Raw genomic sequence first — 24420 nt, forward strand, 5'->3', positions numbered from 1 at the left:
TTTTTGTACCAATCGGAAAACCTGACACTTATCTACATTAAGTAAATGGAGAACCTGACATTTTATGCAACCTTCTTGGAGGCTTTGTCTTCATCAGTGAGGGCATAATTACCAGTCTTTGTGTCATCAAATTTACTCCTAAGATTACCGAGTCTAACGTCAACGTCATTGATATAACTGGCCAAGAACCGAGCCCTGAGGGACACCACTAGTGACGGGCATCCACTCTGAGTTAAAAGTAATCTATAGTTACTCTATGCTGTCTGTTGTTCAACCAACATGCAGTCCATTGGCATACTTTACCGTCAATACCTAGCTGCTTTTTAAATTAAGTAATTTATGGTGTGGAACTTATCAAATGCTTTCCGAAAATCAAGATAGAATATATCCAGTGACTTGGTTACTTTATAAGCTGAAAGAGGTCGTCATAAAAGGTTAAATAGGTTCAACGAACATGATCTCTTGTTACGGAAGCCATGTTGAGAATCCTTAATAAATGAGTGGCTTTCATGGTAACTCACAATTTTGTCTAATTTGCTCTCGAGTAACTTACCTACTAGTGAAGTCAGACTAATGGTCCAATAATTCTTTAAAATCGTTGTTACGAAATCCATTTTCCAGTAAGAGTGGAAGAGGTCTTGTCGCAGGGACATGTTGTGGCCAGGCTGCCAATTCAGGGTTTGTAAAGTCTTCGTAGTCGCTGTAAGGAAAATGGCGTCATATTTGAATTACTTTAGCCTATTCTCCTTTCATGTTAAGCCCTGATAAGGCTACATTAATAAAGGTTATATTAATTAAGCGATGCATGGTGCACATTACTAAGAATTTGACATGCTGTACAAAGAAATTATAACTTTTTCTATAGATTGACGCCTGAAATACACTGCGCAGTGTAATGTATTTCTTATCATTGACTAAAAATTGGTAAATAAGCATTTGAAATTCACACTGCTTATTATTGGGTACTGAGCAAGACTTGAGCTCCTGGGCTATATCAGAGAACAGCTTTAGCAGACGCTAGTGCTTGTGGCAGTCAGCATGGCCAGGCTGGGCTGGGCTTGTTAAACTGTCCTGGAAGTCAATAAAAGGGTTAATAGGTGTGTGGTGGATAGAATGGTGGATGGAGGTGGAAGAAAGGAAATACCCGACACCTGAAAGCAGAGGGACGAGTGCCGGAGAACAACTGGAAGGCCGTGGGTGACAGGTAACTGTCTGACAATAGGCTGAAAGGAACTGAAATGGCACCAAATGGCTGGGTGGAAGATAGACTGAATGGAGATGGAAGTTGAGGTGGACATTGTGGATTATACAGACAAAAAGACCACACAGCAAAAGTTAAAAGTACACATTTCATGAATGCTAAAGTGATAAGAAATGATTGTGTATTCACAATCCACATACTATTTTTGGCCAGCATTACTATAGCATTTACACTAGTTAGAATTATAACTATCAATTAATATTCATAGAAATGCACTTTTTTTGCCAGCATTGCTAAGCTCTTTAAACTAAATTTATAAATATAAACTAAATACTCATAGATATCCATTGACTGATTTTAGCCAACATTTCTATAGCTTTTTTTTTTACCAACTTATTGATTTCAATCTTAATACTCAGAAATTAATTTACACAAAACATTAAAAAAAAAAATGAAGGTTTAAGATACTTCTAGGACTGACTGGAGGAAAAGCAGATTACTTTACACAAAACATAAAAAAAAAAAAATGAAGGTTTAAGATACTTCTAGGACTGACTGGAGAAAAAGCAGAACAAATTCACCCAAACGTGTCAAATGAAAATAAAAAAAATAAAAACTTGGGGAGTCTGTGGACTTGACAAGGCAGCTCAGGGACCCAGGATTGATCTCAATCTTAATAATCAGAAATTACTTTACACAAAACAAAAAAAAACAAAAAATGAAGGTTTAAGATACTTCTAGGACTGACTGGAGAAAAAGCAGAACAAATTCACCTTGTCAAGTCCGTGGACTTGACAAGGCAGCTCAGGGACCCAGGAGCAGGGCAACCTTCGAGTCTTACGGGGGGGGCGTCACGGGGCTGGAGGAGACTGGTAGAAGTGGGCTGGGCTGGAGGAGACTGGTAGATGTGGGCTGGGCTGGAGGAGACTTTTAGATGTGGGCTGGGCTGGAGGAGACTGGTAGAAGTGGGCTGGGCTGGAGGAGACTGGTAGAAGTGGGCTGGGCTGGAGGAGACTGGTACACGTGGGCTGGGCTGGAGGAGACTGGTACACGTGGGCTGGGCTGGAGGAGACTGGTACACGTGGGCTGGGCTGGAGGAGACTGGTACACGTGGGCTGGGCTGGAGGAGACTGGTACAAGTGGGCTGGGCTGGAGGAGACTGGTACAAGTGGGCTGGGCTGGAGGAGACTGGTACAAGTGGGCTGGGCTGGAGGAGACTGGTACAAGTGGGCTGGGCTGGAGGAGACTGGTAGAAGTGGGCTGGGCTGGAGGAGACTGGTAGAAGTGGGCTGGGCTGGAGGAGACTGGTACAAGTGGGCTGGGCTGGAGGAGACTGGTACAAGTGGGCTGGGCTGGAGGAGACTGGTACAAGTGGGCTGGGCTGGAGGAGACTGGTATAAGTGGGCTGGACAGGAGGAGACTGGTACAAGTGGGCTGGGCTGGAGGAGACTGGTACAAGTGGGCTGCGCTGGAGGAGACTGGTACAAGTGGGCTGGGCTGGAGGAGACTGGTACAAGTGGGCTGGGCTGGAGGAGACTGGTACATGTGGGCTGGGCTGGAGGAGACTGGTACAAGTGGGCTGGGCTGGAGGAGACTGGTACAAGTGGGCTGGGCTGGAGGAGACTGGTACAAGTGGGCTGGGCTGGAGGAGACTGGTACAAGTGGGCTGGGCTGGAGGAGACTGGTACACGTGGGTTGGGCTGGAGGAGACTGGTACACGTGGGTTTCGCTGGAGGACACTGGTAGGGTGGGCTGGGCTGGAGGAGACTGGTACACGTGGGTTGGGCTGGAGGAGACTGGTACACGTGGGCTGGGCTGGAGGAGATTGGTAGAAGTGGGCTGGGCTGGAGGAGACTGGTAGAAGTGGGCTGGGCTGGAGGAGATTGGTAGAAGTGGGCTGGGCTGGAGGAGACTGGTAGAAGTGGGCTGGGCTATAGAAGGCTGGTAGAAGTGGGCTGGGCTATAGGAGGCTGGTAGAAGTGGGGTGGGCTATAGAAGGCTGGTAGAAGTGGGGTGGGATGGAGGAGACTGGTAGAAGTGGGGTGGGCTGGAGGAGATTGGTAGAATTGGGCTGGGCTGGAGGAGACTGGTACACATGGGTTGGGCTGGAGGAGACTGGTACACGTGGGTTGGGCTGGAGGAGACTGGTACACGTGGGCTGGGCTGGAGGAGATTGGTAGAAGTGGGCTGGGCTGGAGGAGACTGGTAGAAGGGGGCTGGGCTGGAGGAGATTGGTAGAAGTGGGCTGGGCTGGAGGAGACTGGTAGAAGTGGGCTGGGCTATAGAAGGCTGGTAGAAGTGGGCTGGGCTATAGGAGGCTGGTAGAAGTGGGCTGGGATGGAGGAGACTGGTAGAAGTGGGGTGGGCTGGAGGAGACTGGTAGAAGTGGGCTGGGTTGGAGGAGACTGGTAGAAGTGGGCTAGGCTGGAGGAGACTGGTACAAGTGGGGTGGGCTGGAGGAGACTGGTAGAAGTGGGCTGGGCTGGAGGAGACTGGTAGAAGTGGGGTGGGCTGGAGGAGACTGGTACAAGTGGGCTGGGCTGGAGGAGACTGGTACATGTGGGCTGGGCTGGAGGAGACTGGTACAAGTGGGGTGGGCTGGAGGAGACTGGTACAAGTGGGCTGGGCTTGAGGAGACTGGTACAAGTGGGCTGGGCTGGAGGAGACTGGTACAAGTGGGCTGGGCTGGAGGAGACTGGTACAAGTGGGCTGGGCTGGAGGAGACTGGTACAAGTGGGCTGGGCTGGAGGAGACTGGTACAAGTGGGCTGGGCTGGAGAAGCCTGGTAGAAGTGGGCTGGGCTGGAGAAGACTGGTAGAAGTGGGCTGGGCTGGAGGAGACTGGTACAAGTGGGCTGGGCTGGAGGAGACTGGTACAAGTGGGGTGGACTGGAGGAGACTGGTAGAAGTGGGCTGGGCTGGAGAAGACTGGTAGAAGTGGGCTGGGCTGGAGAAGACTGGTACAAGTGGGCTGGGCTGGAGGAGACTGGTACAAGTGGGGTGGGCTGGAGGAGACTGGTACAAGTGGGGTGGACTGGAGGAGACTGGTAGAAGTGGGCTGGGCTGGAGGAGACTGGTAGAAGTGGGCTGGGCTGGAGAAGACTGGTACACGTGGGGTGGGCTGGAGGAGACTGGTAGAAGTGGGCTGGGCTGGAGGAGACTGGTAGAAGTGGGCTGGGCTGGAGGAGACTGGTAGAAGTGGGCTGGGCTGGAGGAGACTGGTAGATGTGGGCTGGGCTGGAGGAGACTGGTAGAAGTGAGATGGGCTGGAGGAGACTGGTAGATGTGGGGTGGGCTGGAGGAGACTGGTAGAAGTGAGATGGGCTGGAGGAGACTGGTAGAAGTGGGCTGGGCTGGAGGAGACTGGTAGAAGTGGGCTGGGCTGGAGGAGACTGGTAGAAGTGGGCTGGGCTGGAGGAGACTGGTAGAAGTGGGGTGGGCTGGAGGAGACTGGTAGAAGTGGGCTGGGCTGGAGGAGACTGGAAGAAGGGGGCTGGGCTGGAGGAGATTGGTAGAAGTGGGCTGGGCTGGAGGAGACTGGTAGAAGTGGGCTGGGCTATAGAAGGCTGGTAGAAGTTGGCTGGGCTATTGGAGGCTGGTAGATGTGGGGTGGGCTATAGAAGGTTGGTAGAAGTGGGGTGGGATGGAGGAGACTGGTAGAAGTGGGGTGGGCTGGAGGAGACTGGTAGAAGTGGGCTGGGCTGGAGGAGACTGGTACACATGGGCTGGGCTGGAGGAGACTGGTACACGTGGGTTGGGCTGGAGGAGACTGGTACACGTGGGCTGGGCTGGAGGAGATTGGTAGAAGTGGGCTGGGCTGGAGGAGACTGGTAGAAGGGGGCTGGGCTGGAGGAGATTGGTAGAAGTGGGCTGGGCTGGAGGAGACTGGTAGAAGTGGGCTGGGCTATAGAAGGCTGGTAGAAGTGGGCTGGGCTATAGGAGGCTGGTAGAAGTGGGCTGGGCTATAGAAGGCTGGTAGAAGTGGGCTGGGATGGAGGAGACTGGTAGAAGTGGGGTGGGCTGGAGGAGACTGGTAGAAGTGGGCTGGGTTGGAGGAGACTGGTAGAAGTGGGCTGGGCTGGAGGAGACTGGTACAAGTGGGGTGGGCTGGAAGAGACTGGTAGAAGTGGGCTGGGTTGGAGGAGACTGGTAGAAGTGGGGTGGGCTGGAGGAGACTGGTACAAGTGGGCTGGGCTGGAGGAGACTGGTACATGTGGGCTGGGCTGGAGGAGACTGGTACAAGTGGGGTGGGCTGGAGGAGACTGGTACAAGTGGGCTGGGCTTGAGGAGACTGGTACAAGTGGGCTGGGCTGGAGGAGACTGGTACAAGTGGGCTGGGCTGGAGGAGACTGGTACAAGTGGGCTGGGCTGGAGAAGCCTGGTAGAAGTGGGCTGGGCTGGAGAAGACTGGTAGAAGTGGGCTGGGCTGGAGAAGACTGGTACAAGTGGGCTGGGCTGGAGGAGACTGGTACAAGTGGGCTGGGCTGGAGGAGACTGGTACAAGTGGGCTGGGCTGGAGGAGACTGGTACAAGTGGGGTGGGCTGGAGGAGACTGGTACAAGTGGGGTGGACTGGAGGAGACTGGTAGAAGTGGGCTGGGCTGGAGGAGACTGGTAGAAGTGGGCTGGGCTGGAGAAGACTGGTACACGTGGGGTGGGCTGGAGGAGACTGGTAGAAGTGGGCTGGGCTGGAGGAGACTGGTAGAAGTGGGCTGGGCTGGAGGAGACTGGTACAAGTGGGCTGGGCTGGAGGAGACTGGTAGATGTGGGCTGGGCTGGAGGAGACTGGTAGAAGTGAGATGGGCTGGAGGAGACTGGTAGAGGTGGGGTGGGCTGGAGGAGACTGGTAGAAGTGAGATGGGCTGGAGGAGACTGGTAGAAGTGGGCTGGGCTGGAGGAGACTGGTAGAAGTGGGCTGGGCTGGAGGAGACTGGTAGAAGTGGGCTGGGCTGGAGGAGACTGGTAGAAGTGGGCTGGGCTGGAGGAGACTGGTAGAAGTGGGCTGGGCTGGAGGAGACTGGTAGAAGTGGGCTGGGCTGGAGCAGACTGGTAGAAGTGGGCTGGGCTGGAGGAGACTGGTAGAAGTGGGCTGGGATGGAGGAGATTGGTAGAAGTGGGCTGGGCTGGAGGAGACTGGTAGAAGTGGGCTGGGCTGGAGGAGACTGGTAGAAGTGGGCTGGGCTGGAGGAGACTGGTAGAAGTGGGCTGGGCTGGAGGAGACTAGTAGAATTGGGCTGGGTTGGAGGAGACGGGTAGAAGTGGGCTGGGCTGGAGGAGACTGGTAGAAGTGGGCTGGGCTGGAGGAGACTGGTAGAAGTGGGCTGGGCTGGAGGAGACTGGTAGAAGTGGGCTGGGCTGGAGGAGACTGGTAGAAGTGGGCTGGGCTTAAGGAGACTGGTAGAAGTGGGCTGGGCTTAAGGAGACTGGTAGAAGTGGGCTGGGCTGGAGGAGACTGGTAGAAGAGGGCTGGGCTGGAGGAGACTGGTAGAAGTGGGCTGGGCTGGAGGAGACTGGTAGAAGTGGGCTGGGCCTGAGGAGACTGGTAGAAGTGGGCTGGGCTGGAGGAAACTGGTAGAAGTGGGCTGGTCTTACGGAGACCGGTAGAAGTGGGCTGGGCTTACGGAGACTGGTAGAAGTGGGCTGGGCTTACGGAGACTGGTAGAAGTGGGCTGGGCTGGAGGAGACTGGTAGAAGTGGGCTGGGCTTAAGGAGACTGGTAGAAGTGGGCTGGGCTTAAGGAGACTGGTAGAAGTGGGCTGGGCTGGAGGAGACTGGTAGAAGAGGGCTGGGCTGGAGGAGACTGGTAGAAGTGGGCTGGGCTGGAGGAGACTGGTAGAAGTGGGCTGGGCCTGAGGAGACTGGTAGAAGTGGGCTGGGCTGGAGGAAACTGGTAGAAGTGGGCTGGTCTTACGGAGACTGGTAGAAGTGGGCTGGGCTTACGGAGACTGGTAGAAGTGGGCTGGGCTTACGGAGACTGGTAGAAGTGGGCTGGGCTTACGGAGACTGGTAGAAGTGGGCTGGGCTTACGGAGACTGGTAGAAGTGGGCTGGGCTTACGGAGACTGGTAGAAGTGGGCTGGGCTTAAGGAGACTGGTAGAAGTGGGGTGGGCTGGAGGAGACTGGTACATGTGGGCTGGGCTGGAGGAGACTGGTACATGTGGGCTGGGCTGGAGGAGACTGGTACATGTGGGCTGGGCTGGAGGAGACTGGTACATGTGGGCTGGGCTGGAGGAGACTGGTACATGTGGGCTGGGCTGGAGGAGACTGGTACATGTGGGCTGGGCTGGAGGAGACTGGTACATGTGGGCTGGGCTGGAGGAGACTGGTACATGTGGGCTGGGCTGGAGGAGACTGGTACATGTGGGCTGGGCTGGAGGAGACTGGTACATGTGGGCTGGGCTGGAGGAGACTGGTACATGTGGGATGGGCTGGAGGAGACTGGTACATGTGGGCTGGGCTGGAGGAGACTGGTACATGTGGGCTGGGCTGGAGGAGACTGGTACATGTGGGTTGGGCTGGAGGAGACTGGTAGAAGTGGGCTGGGCTGGAGGAGGCTTGTAGGAGTGGGCTGGGCTGGAGGAGGCTGGTAGAAGTGAGCTGGCCTGGAGGAGACTGGTAGAAGTGGGCTGCAGGGGCTCTAGGAGGTGGAAGAGACTGGGTGGAGACGCGGCTGGGCTGGGCGTGGAGGCCGTGTTGTGCTGGCCTCCTCCTGATTGAACCTTTCGCCAGTCATGGCATTCAGGAGTGTTTTCATCAGTATGCATACGAGTGTGTCTGTAGAGTTTTTTCTTTTCAGTGAACCTTTTGCCACACTCATGGCATTCATAAGGTCTTTCGCCAGTGTGTGAAAGGGTGTGTCTCTTGAGGTTACTCTTCTTACTGAACCTTTTGCCACACTCATAGCATTCATGAGGTCTTTCACCAGTGTGTAAAAGGGTGTGTTCGTTGAGGATACTCTTCGTACGGAACCTTTTGCCACACTCATGGCATTCATGAAGTCTTTCACCAATGTGTGAAAAGGTGTGTCTGTTGAGATGACTCTTGGAACTGAAACGTTTGCCACACTCATGGCATTCATGAGGTCTTTCACCAGTGTGTGAAAAAGTGTGTTTGTTGAGTTGACTTTTGTAGCGGAAGCTTTTGTCACAGTGATGGCATTCATGAAGTCCTCTACCAGAGGGTTTGGGTGTATTTGTTGAGGTCAGCCTTCCCAAGGAGTCTTTCCCCACTCTTGGCACTCATGGTTCCCTTCACCAGTGTGTGCAAGGCAGTGTCTGGTGAACTTGCTCTCAGTCTCAAATCTTGTCACACTCTTGACTCAATCTATTCCTTTCCATTGTGGCCGAGATGTCAGCAGCATGGTGGTGGTGGTTCTCTTAATCCTCAAAGCATTGGCAGCCTGCTGCTGCTGGGCCTGCCCGGCCATGCAGCCTCCAGGGCACCAGTGCTTCTGCTGCAGGCGCTGGCAGGTCTTGCAGGAGGCTCCGGCCGTGGCCCAGGGCCAGCGATGCAGGGAGTCCTGAAGGCAGAGGCTGTGAGGACAGTGCCGAGCACAGCACCAGCCTCAGGCCCTCACTCCAGCAGCATTAGCCTGGACGTGGAGACAGGTTTGTGCTGTGCTGGCCTCCACGTGTTGAACTGATCTGGAAAGATATAAAATGGTCAAGAAATGGGTGGCTGGATCAGTTGGAGAGTTGGTCAAATTGTAATAAAGCAATGGGAAAATATTGTCAAGGAATGGGTGGCTGGAGCAGGTGGAGAAGTGCAGTCAGTGTAATATGGCATAGGGAAAAATATATGCAAAGCAAGGTAAGTGAAAACACGTAAACTGTAATGTAACATTGAATATTAACAATAGGGGAGTGGAACATCAAGGGTGGAATGGATGGACGTGAAGACTGAAGGGAAAGGTGGAAGGTTATACTACACTAGGAGGCAAAGGATGGCAGAAAACAGGTGGAAGAGTTTAAGGAAAGACCGCGAGTGGAAAGGAGGTTTGAGCGACTAATAGGCTTTAATGAATTTTTGGTCAGGAGAAATTTTAAGTGGAATGGGTGGATATGAGTTGTGGAGGTGGAATATTAAGGCGAGGGCTTGGTGGATTATACAAAGCAGGAAATAAATGGCATTGCACTAGTGGAGGGACATCAGAGGAAGCAAGTGGGTGGATGTGGAGGTGTAAGGCAAGATGTGGACCAGGTGGGGAGCAGGGGAGGAATGCCATGGCTAGCAGACAAACTACTGCCAAGGTGGATGAGCAATAAGTGGAAAAGCAAGAGTGGGGGGATGTAAGGGGATGCTAGTGGTTGGATGTGAAAATAAGCCCCTTAAAAATAGGTGGAATGATCTGGATTGGCAAGACAATAAAATATACGGAAGTAATTAACGCCATGGCGGCTGATTGGGTGGATGGGCATTAGACGGAAACGTGCTATTATAATGGAGGTACAGAAGAGGAGGCTGTTGGGTGGACGTGGACCTCACGAACGGCTGGAGTGAGTTAGGCTGGTTAGGTACAAGTAAACAATGCACACAGATATTAGCCTTAAAACATATCCTGACCCAGAAAACATCGCTCCCGAGCCTCAACACAGACTCACAGCCTTAACTTAACCACAGTGCACGACACTCACCGTCACCTGACCGACAAGTGTCTCACTGCCTCCACACCGTCCCCACAGCCTTCACACGCCGGTTCCCTCCTGACTGACAACTGTTCTCCTCCTCTCCTCCCTGCCCTCCCCTCCCTCCTTCCTCTAGGATTGATTACCTCTCTCCTCCATTTCTTTTCTTTCATCAACACACGCACGCACGCACTCACCTCCGCTCCCTCTCCTCACCATACTAATCACCACCACCACCACACAACCACCACCTCCTCTTCCTCTTCCTCCATGTTTCTTCATTACCTCCTCGTCCTCCTGTTCTTCCGTCAGCCACCAACCTCCTCCTCCTGTTCAGCGCCAACCATCGGAGCCGCAGAGAAGGGCCAAAAGGGGTCAGTAAGGGAGGAGAGAGACCGGCACTGTGCTTGCATGGCTGTGGACGAGCCCTGCAGAGGTGGACATGGCCAAGGGGAGTGTGTCAGGGCAGGGCTCGCGGGGTGTAGGCAACAGGCCGGCTACAGCTGCACCTGCTACTGGGCAAGAGGGAGTGACGTGACAGTTGTGTAGCTTAGGATGAAGAGTAAGGCATTATACTGCCCCATACAACTCTACGCCCTTGCTGTCTCTCCTTCTTCCCCGCCTGTGCTTCCCCCACTAACCCACTTCCCCTTCTTGCTGTACCCTTGATTAAGAAAAGGCAGTATGGGGGCGGCGATGATGAAGAAACGAGGAGACGGAAGAAAATGGGGAGGAGGAGGAGGAGGAGGTAGTGAAATGATGGTTATGTAGTTAGAGAGAGAGAGAGAGAGAGAGAGAGAGAGAGAGAGAGAGAGAGAGAGAGAGAGAGAGAGAGAGAGAGAGAGAGAGAGAGAGAGAGAGAGAGAGAGAGAGAGTCATTCCTTTCAAGATCAACATTTTCATCACCTCATAATGCATTGCAATATTAAACTATAACAACACAGTAACGATAATGAAAAAAAGAGAATCACAGGACGAGGTTGGTTTCTGATGGCAACCCTTCCCTTAGTTCCCTAAACTCAGTCATGACCTCGCTGTCCTCCAACAAGTACTTCACGGGTAAAAGTAACGCTTGTGCAGTGAGTATGAAAGGTTGGGTCTTGTGGAAAAACGAAAGGTTACGTTTGCAGTATATTTTGTCGAGTGAGTGAAAAAAAAAGTTATGTCTGCCCCGTGAAATCACTAATACTATCAGATATATTATAGTGACAGGTATGGCTTGTTAACATAAACTGGTGGTGCTCGTATGCCTGACTTCCTGTAGCACGAGCTGTCACTGAACGAGTACTGAAACAAGACCAGGCGAGGCAGCATTTCTTCTTCCCAGGGAGATAAAGCATTGTGAAGGAGGAAAAGGAAGAGGAGGAGGTAACGAACAAACGAGGAGGAAGAAAAAAGAGGAGGAGGAAGTGAAGGGATAGTAGTGTAGCTTAAGAATGAGAAGAGAGAAGAGTTAAAACGATATGAAAGAGGAGGAGGAGGAGGAAGAGGAGATAAAGAAACGAGGAAGAAATGGTACTTCTCCTTAATTTATTTTCATACTGGTTCAGTGACGGCCTCGTGCTAATATGTAGTCAGGCATCCTAACACTAATTTATATATTAGCAGCCCACACCCATCACTGGAATGTGTTTGGTGTTATTGCTGATTTCATGCAGTAGACATAATCTTTCTTCACTCACTCAAAACCAAATACACTTCAAACGTAACCTTACATTTTTACTTCACAAGACTCAACCCTTTGTACTCACTGCGCACGCGTTATTTTTACCGTGAATTACGTGTTGAAAGAAAACGACGTCATGACTGAGTTTAGGGAATTTATGGAAGAGTTGGCGTCAGAAAGCAACCTCGTCCTTTGATTTTTGTTGTCATCGCTACTGAACTGCCTATTATCGCAGATGTGTTATGTGGTGATGAAAACTCTCTCTCTCTCTCTCTCTCTCACTCTCTCTCTCATTGGTCATGTTTGTTAGTCTATCTGTGTATCGTTCCCTCTGCTCTCCATCACCATTTCCTTCCTTTCCTTTCATTTCATTCTTTCATCCTGCTTTCTTCCCCAGTCTCCTCCTCTTCCTTCACTTCCTCTTTCCTCTCCTTCCCCATCTCCCTCACACCTCCTTTCCCTCCTTATTTTCTCGTTCACTCCTCTCTCCTCCTATTCCCTCATTCCATTCTCTGCCGTCTGCCCTCCTCCTCTCTTCTTCATTTCCCTCCCCTTCCCTTTTCCCTCTTTCCTCCCCTTTCCCATCTCCCGCTCACCTTTGCATTTCTTCCTTTTTCCTTCGTTTCATCACCCTCTTCTCCTGTTCCTTCACTCCCTGTCCTCTTCCACCCTCCTCCCCTCTCCCTTCCCTCCTCCCTCCTTCCTCTCTTTCCCCATCTCCCTTACACCTTACTCCTATTCCTTCCTTATTCTTTCATTCTATCTCCCCTCTCCTATTTCCCTCTCCTCTCCCTCTTCCTCCCTCTCCTCTTTCTCTACTCTCTCCCTCCTTCCCTTTCCCCCCCTTTCCCTCGTTCATGGTTGGAAAGAGATGGATGTCTGAATGTCAAATGAGAGATGATCTGCATTTTGCTTCGTGAAAATGTTGAGGAAAAAACAGAGAAAAAAAAATGTGTTTGCGTTGAGAGAGAGAGAGAGAGAGAGAGAGAGAGAGAGAGAGAGAGAGAGAGAGAGAGAGAGAGAGAGAGAGAGAGAGAGAGAGAGAGAGAGAGAGAGAGAGAGAGAGAGAGAGAGAGAGAGAGAGAGAGAGAGAGAGAGAGAGAGTAATTCATATTTTAGTTCATACCTGTAATTATTTTCTAGGGGTGCGTTCATATATATACACACACACACACACACACACACACACACACACACACACACACACGCTCGCACACGCACACACACACATCTTCAGGCTGAGGGAATCATTCAAATTATAAAACTAATAAAAAAAATCTAAAAAAGGGAATAAGGTAGAAAAGGGGAATAAGTGGACGGTGGATAAATAAAAAGGAATAATTAAAAAAGAGAAAAAAAGGGAAAATGCAAAACAGTGAAAAAACGAAACTTATCTAAAATAAAGAATAAGTGGAAAAAATGGAAAAAAAAGACAAAATAGAAACGAATATAAATACTAAAAAAAGACCATAAAACAAACAACTGAACGGATGAAGGAAAAAGGAGAGCAGGAAAATGGAAGAAAACACTATGAAATCAAACCAGTCTTTATCTCGGTTATTGCGATGGGTTTGTTATGTTTTCCGAGGACTTTGAAATACAAAGATCCAAGCCCCTGGGGATGTGGAAGAAGAAGAAAAGAAAAAGAAGAAAAAAAGGGAGAAAAAAAAGAAGAAAATGAAAAAGAAGAAAAAAAAGAAAAAAAAGAAAAAGAAGAAAAAGAAAAAGAAGAAAAAAAGAAGAAAAAGAAGAAGATGAAAAAAGAAGAAGATGAAAGAAGAAGAAGAAGAAGAAGAAGAACTTGAAAAAAAGAAGATGATGAAAAAAGAAGAAGAAGAAGAAGAAGAAGAGAGAAGAAGATAAAATGAAGAAAAAGATGGAAACGGAGATGAAAAGAGGAGAAAGAAGAAGGAAAAGAGATGAGATAAGAAAGAGGAGATAGAATACAGATGAGAGTAAAAGAAGAAGGAAATAGAGGCAGAGATGGGAAGAGGTGGAGGAAAAAGAAGTAGAGGAAGATGAAGATGATGATGAAGCCCCAGACAGGAATATGCAGTAAGTAAAAGCAAGAGAAAGACGAGCAGAGTGGAGGAGGAGATGAAGGAGACGGCAGCGATGAAGGGAGGAGAGGATGGGAGAGGAAGGACACGAAGGACAGACAAGCCAGAGGGAGTCACAGGAGCGAGGAGAGGATGGGAGAGGAAGGACACGAAGGACAGACAAGCCGAAGGGAGTCACAGGAGCGAGGAGAGGATGGGAGAGGAAGGACACGAAGGACAGACAAGCCAGAGGGAGTCACAGGAGCGAGGAGAGGATGGGAGAAGGACAGACAAGCCAGAGGGAGTCACAGGAGCGAGGAGAGGATGGAAGAGGAAGGACACGAAGGACACACAAGCCAGAGGGAGTCACAGGAGCGAGGAGAGGATGGGAGAGGAAGGACACGAAGGACACACAAGCCAGAGGGAGTCACAGGAGCGAGGAGAGGATGGGAGAGGAAGGACACGAAGGACAGGCAAGCCAGAGGGAGTCACTGGAGCGAGGAGAGGATGGGAGAGGAAGGACACGAAGGACACACAAGCCAGAGGGAGTCACAGGAGCGAGGAGAGGATGGGAGAGGAAGGACACGAAGGACACACAAGCCAGAGGGAGTCACAGGAGCGAGGAGAGGATGGGAGAGGAAGGACAGGAAGGACACACAAGCCGGAGGGAGTCACAGGAGCGAGGAGAGGAAGTCACTGGAGCGAGGAGAGGATGGGAGAGGAAGGACAGGAAGGACACACAAGCCAGAGGGAGTCACAGGAGCGAGGAGGGGAGGAAGATGGAAGGCGAACGAGGACAAGGAGGATGGAGGAAAGAAAGCGGCGCAGGGATGAAGACGAAAGACAAAGGAAAAAAAATAATAAACTCGATATACCAATGAAAAAAGAAAAGAAAATAACATTGTAGAAAAAAAGAGGAATGAGGACAAGGTGTAAAAGATAAATGTGTGTATGGATAAATAAATCAAAACAAAAAATAAACATAAAAAATAAAAGACAGGGTGAATGATAGTAGAAAAAAAAAAAGGAAAAATAAAAGGAAAAGAGAGAAGTACAAAATAATAAGAGTAAGATAAAAAAAAAAAGAATGAAGAGAGAAACGATGATAGATGAGAAACAGAGACCATGTAAAGAAAAATAAAAGAGAGCAGAGAGAGAGAGAGAGAGAGAGAGAGAGAGAGAGAGAGAGAGAGAGAGAGAGAGAGAGAGAGAGAGAGAGAGAGAGAGAGAGAGAGAGAGAGAGAGAGAGAGAGAGAGAGAGAGAGAGAGAGAGAGAGAGAGAGAGAGAGAGAGAGAGAGAGAGAGAGAGAGAGAGAGAGAGAGAGAGAGAGAGAGAGAGAGAGAGAGAGAGAGAGAGAGAGAGAGAGAGAGAGAGAGAGAGAGAGAGAGAGAGAGAGAGAGAGAAAAGAGAGAGAGAGAGAGAGAGAGAGAGAGAGAGAGAGAGAGAGAGAGAGAGAGAGAGAGAGAGAGAGAGAGAGAGAGAGAGAGATAGAGAGAGAGAGAGAGAGAGAGAGAGAGAGAGAGAGAGAGAGAGAGAGAGAGAGAGAGAGAGAGAGAGAGAGAGAGAGAGAGAGAGAGAGAGAGAGAGAGAGAGAGAGAGAGAGAGAGAGAGAGAGAGAGAGAGAGAGAGAGAGAGAGAGAGAGAGAGAGAGAGAGAGAGAGAGAGAGAGAGAGAGAGAGAGAGAGAGAGAGAGATAGGCGAGGATAAAGAAGACTAAGGAAAAAGGAAGACAGCACACATATAATATAAAAGACGCATTAAACACAAAACTCAAATAAATGTAGAAAAACAACAACACTGAAACCATGAAGGAGAGACAATAAGGAGAGACACGAAAGAAAGGCATGAACGGAAAAAAAATCTTCCTCCTCATGAGACAGAACACACTGTAATAAAGGATTTTTTTTCTCCTAACATTTTCAAACATCAAACCAATAACAGTTTCGCATACGCCGACGGTGAATAAAAAAACGCAAAACCAGGATATATGAAAAAAAAAGATGTGAAGCGCCTATAAATCTCAGTTATGAATAACAAGAAAAAGTAAAAATCCTAATAAAAAGAAATGGAACAGAAGGAAAGGAAAGGCAAGGGAAGATTCGGGAAGGTGTGGAAGGGATGCGTGGAGGGAAGGAGGGAGAAAGGATTGGAGGAGGAGGAAGAAAGTGAGGAAGCACTTAAGCCTATTGGAACTACAGTAATATATATAGTAGTCGTGTGTGTGTGTGTGTGTGTCAACCCCAACGATCTTCCCCCCAGCTTCGTTCGTTCTGTTCACACTGGCCTGTCGTATAAGCCCCGCCCACCAGCACAGTGACGTGATGCAAACTGGCTTCTCCCCCCCTCTCCCCCATCAACACCTCACGATTCACCGCCTTACACTCAACAGCCAACAGGGGCCATTCAGCCAGTCACAACCCCTTTGTCTTCCGTAATGTCAGTTAGAATAAAGCATAAACAGTTAACAGTGAACCAACCAACCAGTCAGTCAGTCACTCTTCTCGTCCTCCACAATGACAGTAAGAACAAGGTACAAACAGTTAACAGGAAGCCAGTCAGTCATTCTTTTCCTTCAACTTCCATGCCAGTTAGATCAAGGCACAAACAGTATTGCACAATGTAATGCACATTTTTTTGGAGAATATATTTTTTGGGGACTAGCAATAGATATAAATTAGCTCGGAATAATTGACTATAAGAATTGGGTGGAGTGGAAGACCAATGGTAGAGTGGTGGATGGAGGTTTTATAATTTTTAACTAAATACTCTCAGATATCCATTTACTGATTTTCAGCCAACATTTATATGGCTTATTTTTTACCCAACTTATTGATCTCACAATCTTAAGGGGATCCCAAGCTCGGAACGATAATATTAATAAAGAAAAGTTCTTGCACTAATGCAGTGGTTCCCAACCTTTTTTTCAGGCGACCCCGATCATGCAGCTCTAGACACGACCGCAACACCACTAGTTTAGTTGTATATGTGTTATTATAACATCATAACACCATGCTTGATATTTTGAGGTCTTGGCGACCCCAGGAAAAGCGCTTGGTGACCCCACTTAAGGTCGCGACCCCAGAGTTGGGAAAGAGGGCTCTAATGGCTTGAAATTTTGGGATATGTTTATATAATGCTGTCCTTCCTTCGTTGTGTATGAATGTAAATGTTTTTCGTTCATGACATTACGTCATGCATGTTTTTTTTATTTAAAATGCACTACCAGTCTTATTATTTGTTATTAAGAAACGAAGATACCTGCGATATTCCTCATATGTCATGATCTGTCATGGTCGCATGGGGTAGGCGGTGGCTGAGTGGTTAGCGTGAGAGGCTTACATTTACCACGCCATGGACAACGTCGGTTCGAATCAGCATGCTACCACCTGGGATTATTCAGTCACCGCTGAGTGGCCTAAAACTACCCACATGCTGTCCAGAAGACCACCCATCAACCCGGACTCTAGAAGAAACCGTCCAGTGAATCATGAATGAGTTCCGGGGGGCAGCATGAGCCAAGCATAACTGGCTCAACTATAAAAAAAAAAATTGCCTGCGCCACGACGGGCTTGGGCCGACTATCTGGCCCATGAAGAAAGCCTACCGGTGCCATAGGTGGGGATGTGAAAAAAAAAAGACGCAGCATTGCCATGACCACGTCAATTTCGTTTTTTCCTCCCAATGATAGACGGGAGATGCCCTTTAACGTAGACAAATGCCAGGTCCTTCAAGTTGGAACAAGGAATAAGAAGTTCGATAACAAAACGTGCTGCGTTAAACTCACAAACGTTCAATGCGTTAAGGACCTGGGGGTCAAAATCGCGTCAAACCTCAAATTCTCACATCGATGCAGCAAATAACGCGAACAGAATGTTGGGCTTCATTAAAAGAAACTTTTTATTCAAGAATAAAGATGTAATACTTCCGCTCTACAATAGTTTAATCAGACCCCACTTGGAATATGGGGTACAGTTTTGGTCTCCCCACCATGCATAGGACATTGCTAAATTAGAAGGTGTTTAGCGTCGGACAACAAAAATGATCCCTTCCTTGCGCAACAAATCCTACGAAGAAAGATTTTCCACACTTAACATGTTCTCTCTTGAGAAACGTCGCCTCCGAGGAAAACTGATCGAATGTTTTAAAATACTTAATGGTTTCACGAATGTAGACAGAACAAAATTGTTTATGAACGATGACACTTTGCGAACGAGGAACAATGGCATAAAACTCAAATGTAGACAAGTAAATTCAGACTGCACCAAATTTTTCTTCACCAACGTTGTAGTGCGAGGATGGAATAAGCTCAAACTTTCAGAGGTCCAGTATAACACGATTGACTCCTTTAAAAACAAGCTTGACGGTCACTTCCTTGAACTTAATATTAACTAGAGTAGAAAAACAACCTTTTGGAGCCATCTGATTAGTGTAGATTCACTTAGGTTTAAGGACAGACCACCTAGTCTGGACCATGGGGTCTGTGTCGTCTTATTTTCTATACATGTGTTTCTACACTCATCATCAATAAACACACCAAGTTTGGAGGAGATATATTGCATTCTGGATTTTTTGGGAATATTTATAATACAATAAAAATAATGATTTAAGAAATAGCCATTCGAACTCCTGAGGGTTAAATCGCTTGTATACCAGACCCTTCAAACGCCTACCACCCCGATATATTGTCGCCGTGCACCAAAATATTACTTTTGCACTGTTTCTAGGACACTGTACTCAACAAAACTGGATGAATTGAATCGTGAATATTTTCGATTTTTCCATGTTCTCCGAGCTTGGAGTCCCCTTAATACTTAAACTTACCTGACACTAAAACACTAAAACATGAAAGTTTAATAGGCCGGAGAAAAGGCAGAACAAATTCACACAAACACATAAAACAAAAAACTCACAAACATGGAGAGTCTTTGGACTTAGACAAGGCAGCTCAGGAACCCAGGAGCAGGGCAACCCTCGAGTCTTACGGGAGGGGCGTCACGGGGCTGGAGGAGACTGGGAGAAGTGGGGTGGGCTGGAGGAGACTGGTAGAAGTGGGCTGGACTGGAGGAGGCTGGTAGAAGTGGGCTGGGCTGGAGGAGACTGGTAGAAGTGGGCTGGACTGGAGAAGGCTGGTAGAAGTGGGCTGGGCTGGAGGAGACTGGTAGAAGTGGGCTGGGCTGGAGGAGACTGGTAGAAGTGGGTTGGGCTGGAGGAAACTGGTAGAAGTGGGTTGGGCTGGAGGAGACTGGTAGAAGTGGGCTGGGCTGGAGGAGACTGGTAGCAGTGGGCTGGGCTGGAGGAGACTGGTAGAAGTGGGCTGGGCTGGAGGAGACTGGTAGCAGTGGGCTGGGCTGGAGGAGACTGGTAGCAGTGGGCTGGGCTGGAGGAGACTGGTAGCAGTGGGCTGGGCTGGAGGAGACTGGTAGCAGTGGGCTGGGCTGGAGGAAACTGGTAGAAGTGGGCTGGGCTGGAGGAAACTGGTAGAAGTGGGCTGGGCTGCAGGAGACTGGTAGGCGTGGGCTGGGCTGCAGGAGACTGGTAGGCGTGGGCTGGGCTGCAGGAGACTGATAGGCGTGGGCTGGGCTGGAGGAGACTGGTAGAAGTGGGCTGGGCTGGAGGAGACTGGTAGAAGTGGGTTGGGCTGGAGGAGACTGGTAGAAGTGGACTGGGATGGAGGAGACTGGTAGAAGTGAGCTGAGATGGAGGAGACTGGTAGAAGTGGGCTGGACTGGAGGAGACTGGTAAAAGTGGCCTGGGCTGGAGGAGACTGGTAGAAGTGAGCTGGGCTGGAGGAGACTGGTAGAAGTGGGCTGGGCTGGAGGAGACTGGTAGAAGTGGGCTGGGCTGGAGGAGACTGGTAGAAGTGGGCTGGACTGGAGGAGACTGGTAGAAGTGGGCTGGACTGAAGGAGACTGGTAGAAGTGGGTTGCAGGGGCTCTAGGAGGTGGTAGAGACTGGGTGGAGACCCGGCTGGGCTGGACGTGGAGACCGTGTAGAGCTGGGCTCCTTCTGATTGAACCTTTCGCCAGTCATGGCATTCAGGAGTGTTTTCATCAGTATGTACACGAGTGTGTCTGTATAACCTACTCTTCGCAGGGAACCTTTTGCTACATTCATGGTATTCATGAGGTCTTTCACCAGTGTGTGAAAGGGTGTGTTTGTTAAGGTTACCCTTTAAACTGAACCTTTTGCCACACTCATGGCATTCATGAGGTCTTTCACCAGTGTGTAAAAAGGTGTGTCTGATGAGTCGACTCTTGTAACGGAAAATTTTGCCACAGTGATGGCATTCATGAGGTCCTCCACCGGAGGGTGTGGGTGTATTTGTTGAGGTCGGCCTTCCCAGGGAGTTTTTCCCCACACTCTTGGCACTCATGGTTTCCTTCACCAATGTGTGCAAGGCAGCGTCTGGTGAACTTGCTCTCAGTCTCAAATCTTGTCACACTCCTGACTCAATATTTTCCTTTCCATTGTGGCCGAGATGCCAGCAGCAAAGTCGTGGTGGTTCTCTTAATCCTCACAGCAGTGGCAGCCTGCTGCTGCTGGTCCTGCCCGGCCACGCAGCCTCCAGGGCACCAGTGCTTCTGCTGCGAGGCGCTGGACCTGGAAGATTTTAGTGCACTAGGAGACAAAGGATGGCAGAAAACAGGTGGAAGAGTTTAAGGAAAGATCGCGAGTGGAATGGTGGACTGAGGGTCTAATAGGCTTTAATAAATTTTAGGTGGAGATAAATTTTAGGTGGAATGGGTGGACATGAAGTGTGGAGGTTGAATTTTAAGGTGAGGGCTTGGTTGATTATACAAAGCAGAAAGGAATGGCATTGCACAAGTGGAGTGACATTAGAGGGTGCTAGTGGGTGGATGTGGAGGTGTAACGCAAGATGTGGACCAGGTGGGTAGCAGGGGAGGAATGCCATCCATGGCGAGCTGACAAACTACTACTAAGGTGGATGAGCAATAGGCGGAAAGACAAGAGGAAGCTAATACGTGGATGTGAAAACAAACTTCTTCAAAATAGGTGGAATCATTTGAACTGGTGAGAATACGCAGGTAATTAACGACATGGCAGCTGGACTACTGCTCCTCGGTGTGGGATCCTTACACACACCCAAACAGTGATAGGGTAGAACAAATCAACACCAAGGCGGCAAGGTTCATTACAAACAACTACACTCGAACTCCTGGAATCACAACACGGATCAAACAACAGATAAACGTGGACCCTCTTCACATACGCAGACAAGCACACAGACTTACACTTATGTACAAGATCACTAACACTCACATTGACATTGATCCACACACATACCTACACAAGGCAAACAGTGAACGTACTCGTAACAAACACATCCATAAATACCAAACATATCACACTAACACTGACGCATACAAGCACTCATACTTTCCACGCACCATACGTGACTGGAAAAGCCTCCTTCAACAGATTTTAGACTGCAGTACAATAGACGCATTCAGAAAACAAATACACACTCACTAGTCACCACAACACACCAACACTAACAGTTACACTTGATCCACTTCCCTCCCCTGCACACTCGGCTCCCCCGACACAGCCAACACAAATATGCGTGTTATGCCCCTGGAAGGAGCCCTGCGCATTATTTATCCAGATCCGGATCCAAAAGAGCATTAGACGGAAATGTACTATCCTAATGCAGGTACAAAAGAGGAAGCTGTTGGGTGGATGTGGACCACAGGAACGGCTGGAACGAGTTAGGCTGGTTAGGATATAAGTAAACAATGCACGCAGATACTAACATTGAAACATATCCTGACCCTGAAAACATCGCTCCCGAGCCTCAACACAGATTCACAGCCTTAACTTAACCACAGTGCACGACACTCACCGTCACCTGAACGACAAGTGTCTCCGCTGCCTCCACACCGTCCCCACAGCCTTCACACGCCGGGTTCCCTCCTTGACTGACAACTGTTCCATTCTCCTCCTTTTGGCTCCTCCCTCCCCTTCCTCTAGGATTGGTTATTACCACAACTCTCCTCCTTTTTTTCTTTTTCTTCAACTACATAACTATCACTACTTCCTCCTCCCACTCCCTCTGCATAATATCCTAATAAACCTTTTTCCTTCTCAAACTATGTAACTATCACTTCACCAATTCCTCTTCCTTGTTTCTTAGTTACCTCCTTCAGCCTTCATTTATCCTGTCATACCACACGTAGACGCCCTCGCCATAGGCCGCCAGGTCTTCTGGTGTCTGTTCTTCCTAAGTGTTCGTCTTTCTGCTGCTGCTCCTCCTCCTTTTCCAACTATTTAGCTATCACTCGTCTCTTCCTCCTTCTGGTTCCTCATTTAGCTCCTCTCTCCTTCATACTTGCTTCTCTTCAAACTACACAACTATCACTTCACTACTTCTTTCTCCTCCTTTCTTCCTTAAAGTTTCTTCATTACCTCCTCTTCCTCCTGTTCCTCCTTCATAATAACTTACTGCTCGCCATTCTCACACTACACAACCATCACAACCTCCTCCTCCTGTTCAGCGCCAACCCTCGGAGCCGCAGAGAAGGGCCAGAAGGGGTCAGTAAGGGAGGAGAGAGACCGGCACTGTGCCTGTATGGCTGTGGACGAGCCCTGCAGAGGTAGACATGGCCAAGGGGAGTGTGTCAGGGCAGGGCTCGCGGGGTGTAGGCAACAGGCCGGCTACAGCTGCACCTGCTACTGGACAAGAGGGAGTGACGTGATGGTTGTGTAGCTTAAGGATGAAGAGTAAGGCATTATACTGCACCTTGCAACTCTACGCTCCTGCTGTCTCTCCTTCTTCCCCGCCTGTACCTCCCCCACTAACCCACTTCCCCTTCTTGCTGTACCCTTGATTAAGAAAAGGCAGTATGGGGCCGGCGATGATGAAGAAACGAGGAGACGGAAGAAAATGGGGAGGAGGAGGAGGAGGAGGAGGAGGAGGAGGCGGTAGTGAAATGATGGTTATGTAGTGAGAGAGAGAGAGAGAGAGAGAGAGAGAGAGAGAGAGAGAGAGAGAGAGAGAGAGAGAGAGAGAGAGAGAGAGAGAGAGAGAGAGAGAGAGAGAGAGAGAGAGAGAGAGAGAGAGAATGTACCGATTACTTTTTCTTTTTTTATGTTACGTTCATGTTTATTTTTTCAGTATAGGCTATAACTGTAATTCTTATTTTAATTCATACCTTTTCCGTTCATAAATTATATTCAAAACACACACACACACACACACACACACACACACACACACACACACACACACACACACACACACACACACACACACACACACACACACACTTTCGGACTGTGGAGTTTTTAAATAAAAAACGGGAAAAAATTCTTTGAGGGAAAAAGGAGGGGGAAAAGGGAAAATTATAAGAATGAATATAACAGAGGAGAAAAGTAAATAAGAGAAAACAGAAAAAGGGAAAAGAAGTGAGAAATTAATATAAAACCAAGACACTGGAAAATAATAAGGGAAAGTTATATAAAAAGGATATTGATAAAATTAATATAAAACAAACGCAATGAGCGGCAAGAAGGGTAATGAGAGCAGTACAAAACAGTAAACCGTTAAGAAAACAAATTACTCTTAATGACCCAATCTAAGGCTATTAAAAGAGATTCGGATACTGTATTTCTGCTATTGCGGTGGGTTTGTTATGATTTTTGAGGCTTTTAAAATACAAAGATCCAAGCGGCTGGGGAGGAGGAAGAGGAGGAGGAGGAAGAAGAGGAAAGAGAGGAAGATTGAGATGGAAACGGAGATGGAAATAAGGGGATGAGGAAGAAAGAGAAGAAGAAGAAGGAGATTGAAACAGATGAAAAGAGGAGGAGGAGGAGGGAGATGGAAACGGAGATGGGAAGAGGAGAAGAAGATGCAAACGTAGATGGAAGATGAAGCGCCCGACAGGAATATGCAGTAAGTAAAAGCGAGAGAAAGACGAGCAGCGTGAGAGATGGAGGAGACGGCAGCGATGAAGGGAGGAGCGAGGAGAGAATGGGAGAGGAAGGCCACGAGGGACAGACAAGCCAGAGGGAGTCACAGGAGCGAGGAGAGGATGGGAGAGGAAGGACACGAGGGACACACAAGCCAGAGGGAGTCACGGGAGCGAGGAGAGGATGGGAGAGGAAGGACACGAGGGACAGACAAGCCAGAGGGAGTCAAAGGAGCGAGGAGAGGATGGGAGAGGAAGGACACGAGGGACAGACAAGCCAGAGGGAGTCACAGGAGCGAGGAGAGGATGGGAGAGGAAGGACACGAGGGACAGACAAGCCAGAGGGAGTCACAGGAGCGAGGAAAGGATGGGAGAGGAAGGACAGACAAGCCAGAGGGAGTCACAGGAGCGAGGAGAGGATGGGAGAGGAAGGACAGACAAGCCAGAGGGAGTCACAGGAGCGAGGAGAGGATGGGAGAGGAAGGACACGAGGGACAGACAAGCCAGAGGGAGTCACAGGAGCGAGGAGAGGATGGGAGAGGAAGGACACGAGGGACAGACAAGCCAGAGGGAGTCACAGGAGCGAGGAGAGGATGGGAGAGGAAGGACAGACAAGCCAGAGGGAGTCACAGGAGCGAGGAGAGGATGGGAGAGGAAGAACAGACAAGCCAGAGGGATTCACGGGAGCGAGGAGAGGATGCGAGAGGAAGAACACACAAGCCAGAGGGAGTCACGGGAGCGAGGAGAGGATGGGAGAGGAAGGACACACAAGCCAGAGGGAGTCAAAGGAGCGAGGAGAGGATGGGAGAGGAAGGACAGACAAGCCAGAGGGAGTCACAGGAGCGAGGAGAGGATGGGAGAGGAAGAACACACAAGCCAGAGGGAGTCACAGGAGCGAGGAGAGGATGGGAGAGGAAGAACACACAAGCCAGAGGGAGTCACAGGAGCGAGGAGAGGATGAA

At 49.4% G+C, this 24420-nt stretch overlaps 2 protein-coding genes across 2 annotated transcripts in view; both read right to left on the bottom strand.

The window, feature by feature from the left end:
• Nucleotides 1-617: 617 nt before the first annotated feature.
• LOC126980187 (uncharacterized) lies at nucleotides 618-8441 on the bottom strand. Its single transcript, XM_050830176.1, has 3 exons — nucleotides 8374-8441; nucleotides 2043-2940; nucleotides 618-700 (listed from the first exon to the last, which is right to left on the bottom strand). Exons 1-3 carry the CDS (start codon nucleotides 8439-8441, stop codon nucleotides 674-676), a joined length of 993 nt encoding a protein of 330 aa, XP_050686133.1. The 3' UTR covers nucleotides 618-673.
• Nucleotides 8442-18429: 9988 nt separating this feature from the next.
• Nucleotides 18430-24420, bottom strand: part of LOC126980717 (uncharacterized) — a 32562-nt gene continuing 26571 nt past the window's right edge. The window contains exons 3-4 of the mRNA XM_050831292.1: nucleotides 20048-20129; nucleotides 18430-19463 (exon numbers count right to left, since the gene is read on the bottom strand). Coding sequence (XP_050687249.1) covers nucleotides 18522-19463; nucleotides 20048-20129 — 1024 coding nt within the window. The 3' untranslated portion in view covers nucleotides 18430-18521. The remainder of the gene's footprint in view (nucleotides 19464-20047; nucleotides 20130-24420) is intronic.

This window comes from Eriocheir sinensis, chromosome 1 (assembly GCF_024679095.1).
Source record: "Eriocheir sinensis breed Jianghai 21 chromosome 1, ASM2467909v1, whole genome shotgun sequence".
Lineage (NCBI taxonomy): Eukaryota > Metazoa > Arthropoda > Malacostraca > Decapoda > Varunidae > Eriocheir > Eriocheir sinensis.

Coding starts and splice junctions, on each gene's coding strand:
- LOC126980187 (XM_050830176.1), bottom strand. CDS start 8,441: ATGAGTGCCAAGAGTGGGGAAAGACTCCTTGGGAAGGCTGACCTCAAC. Junction 2,941..8,373: donor AAATACACCCAAACCCTCTG/GTAGAGGACTTC, acceptor CCACCCTACCAG/TGTCCTCCAGCGAAACCCAC. Junction 701..2,042: donor AGCCCCGTGACGCCCCCCCC/GTAAGACTCGAA, acceptor TTTTCCTTACAG/CGACTACGAAGACTTTACAA.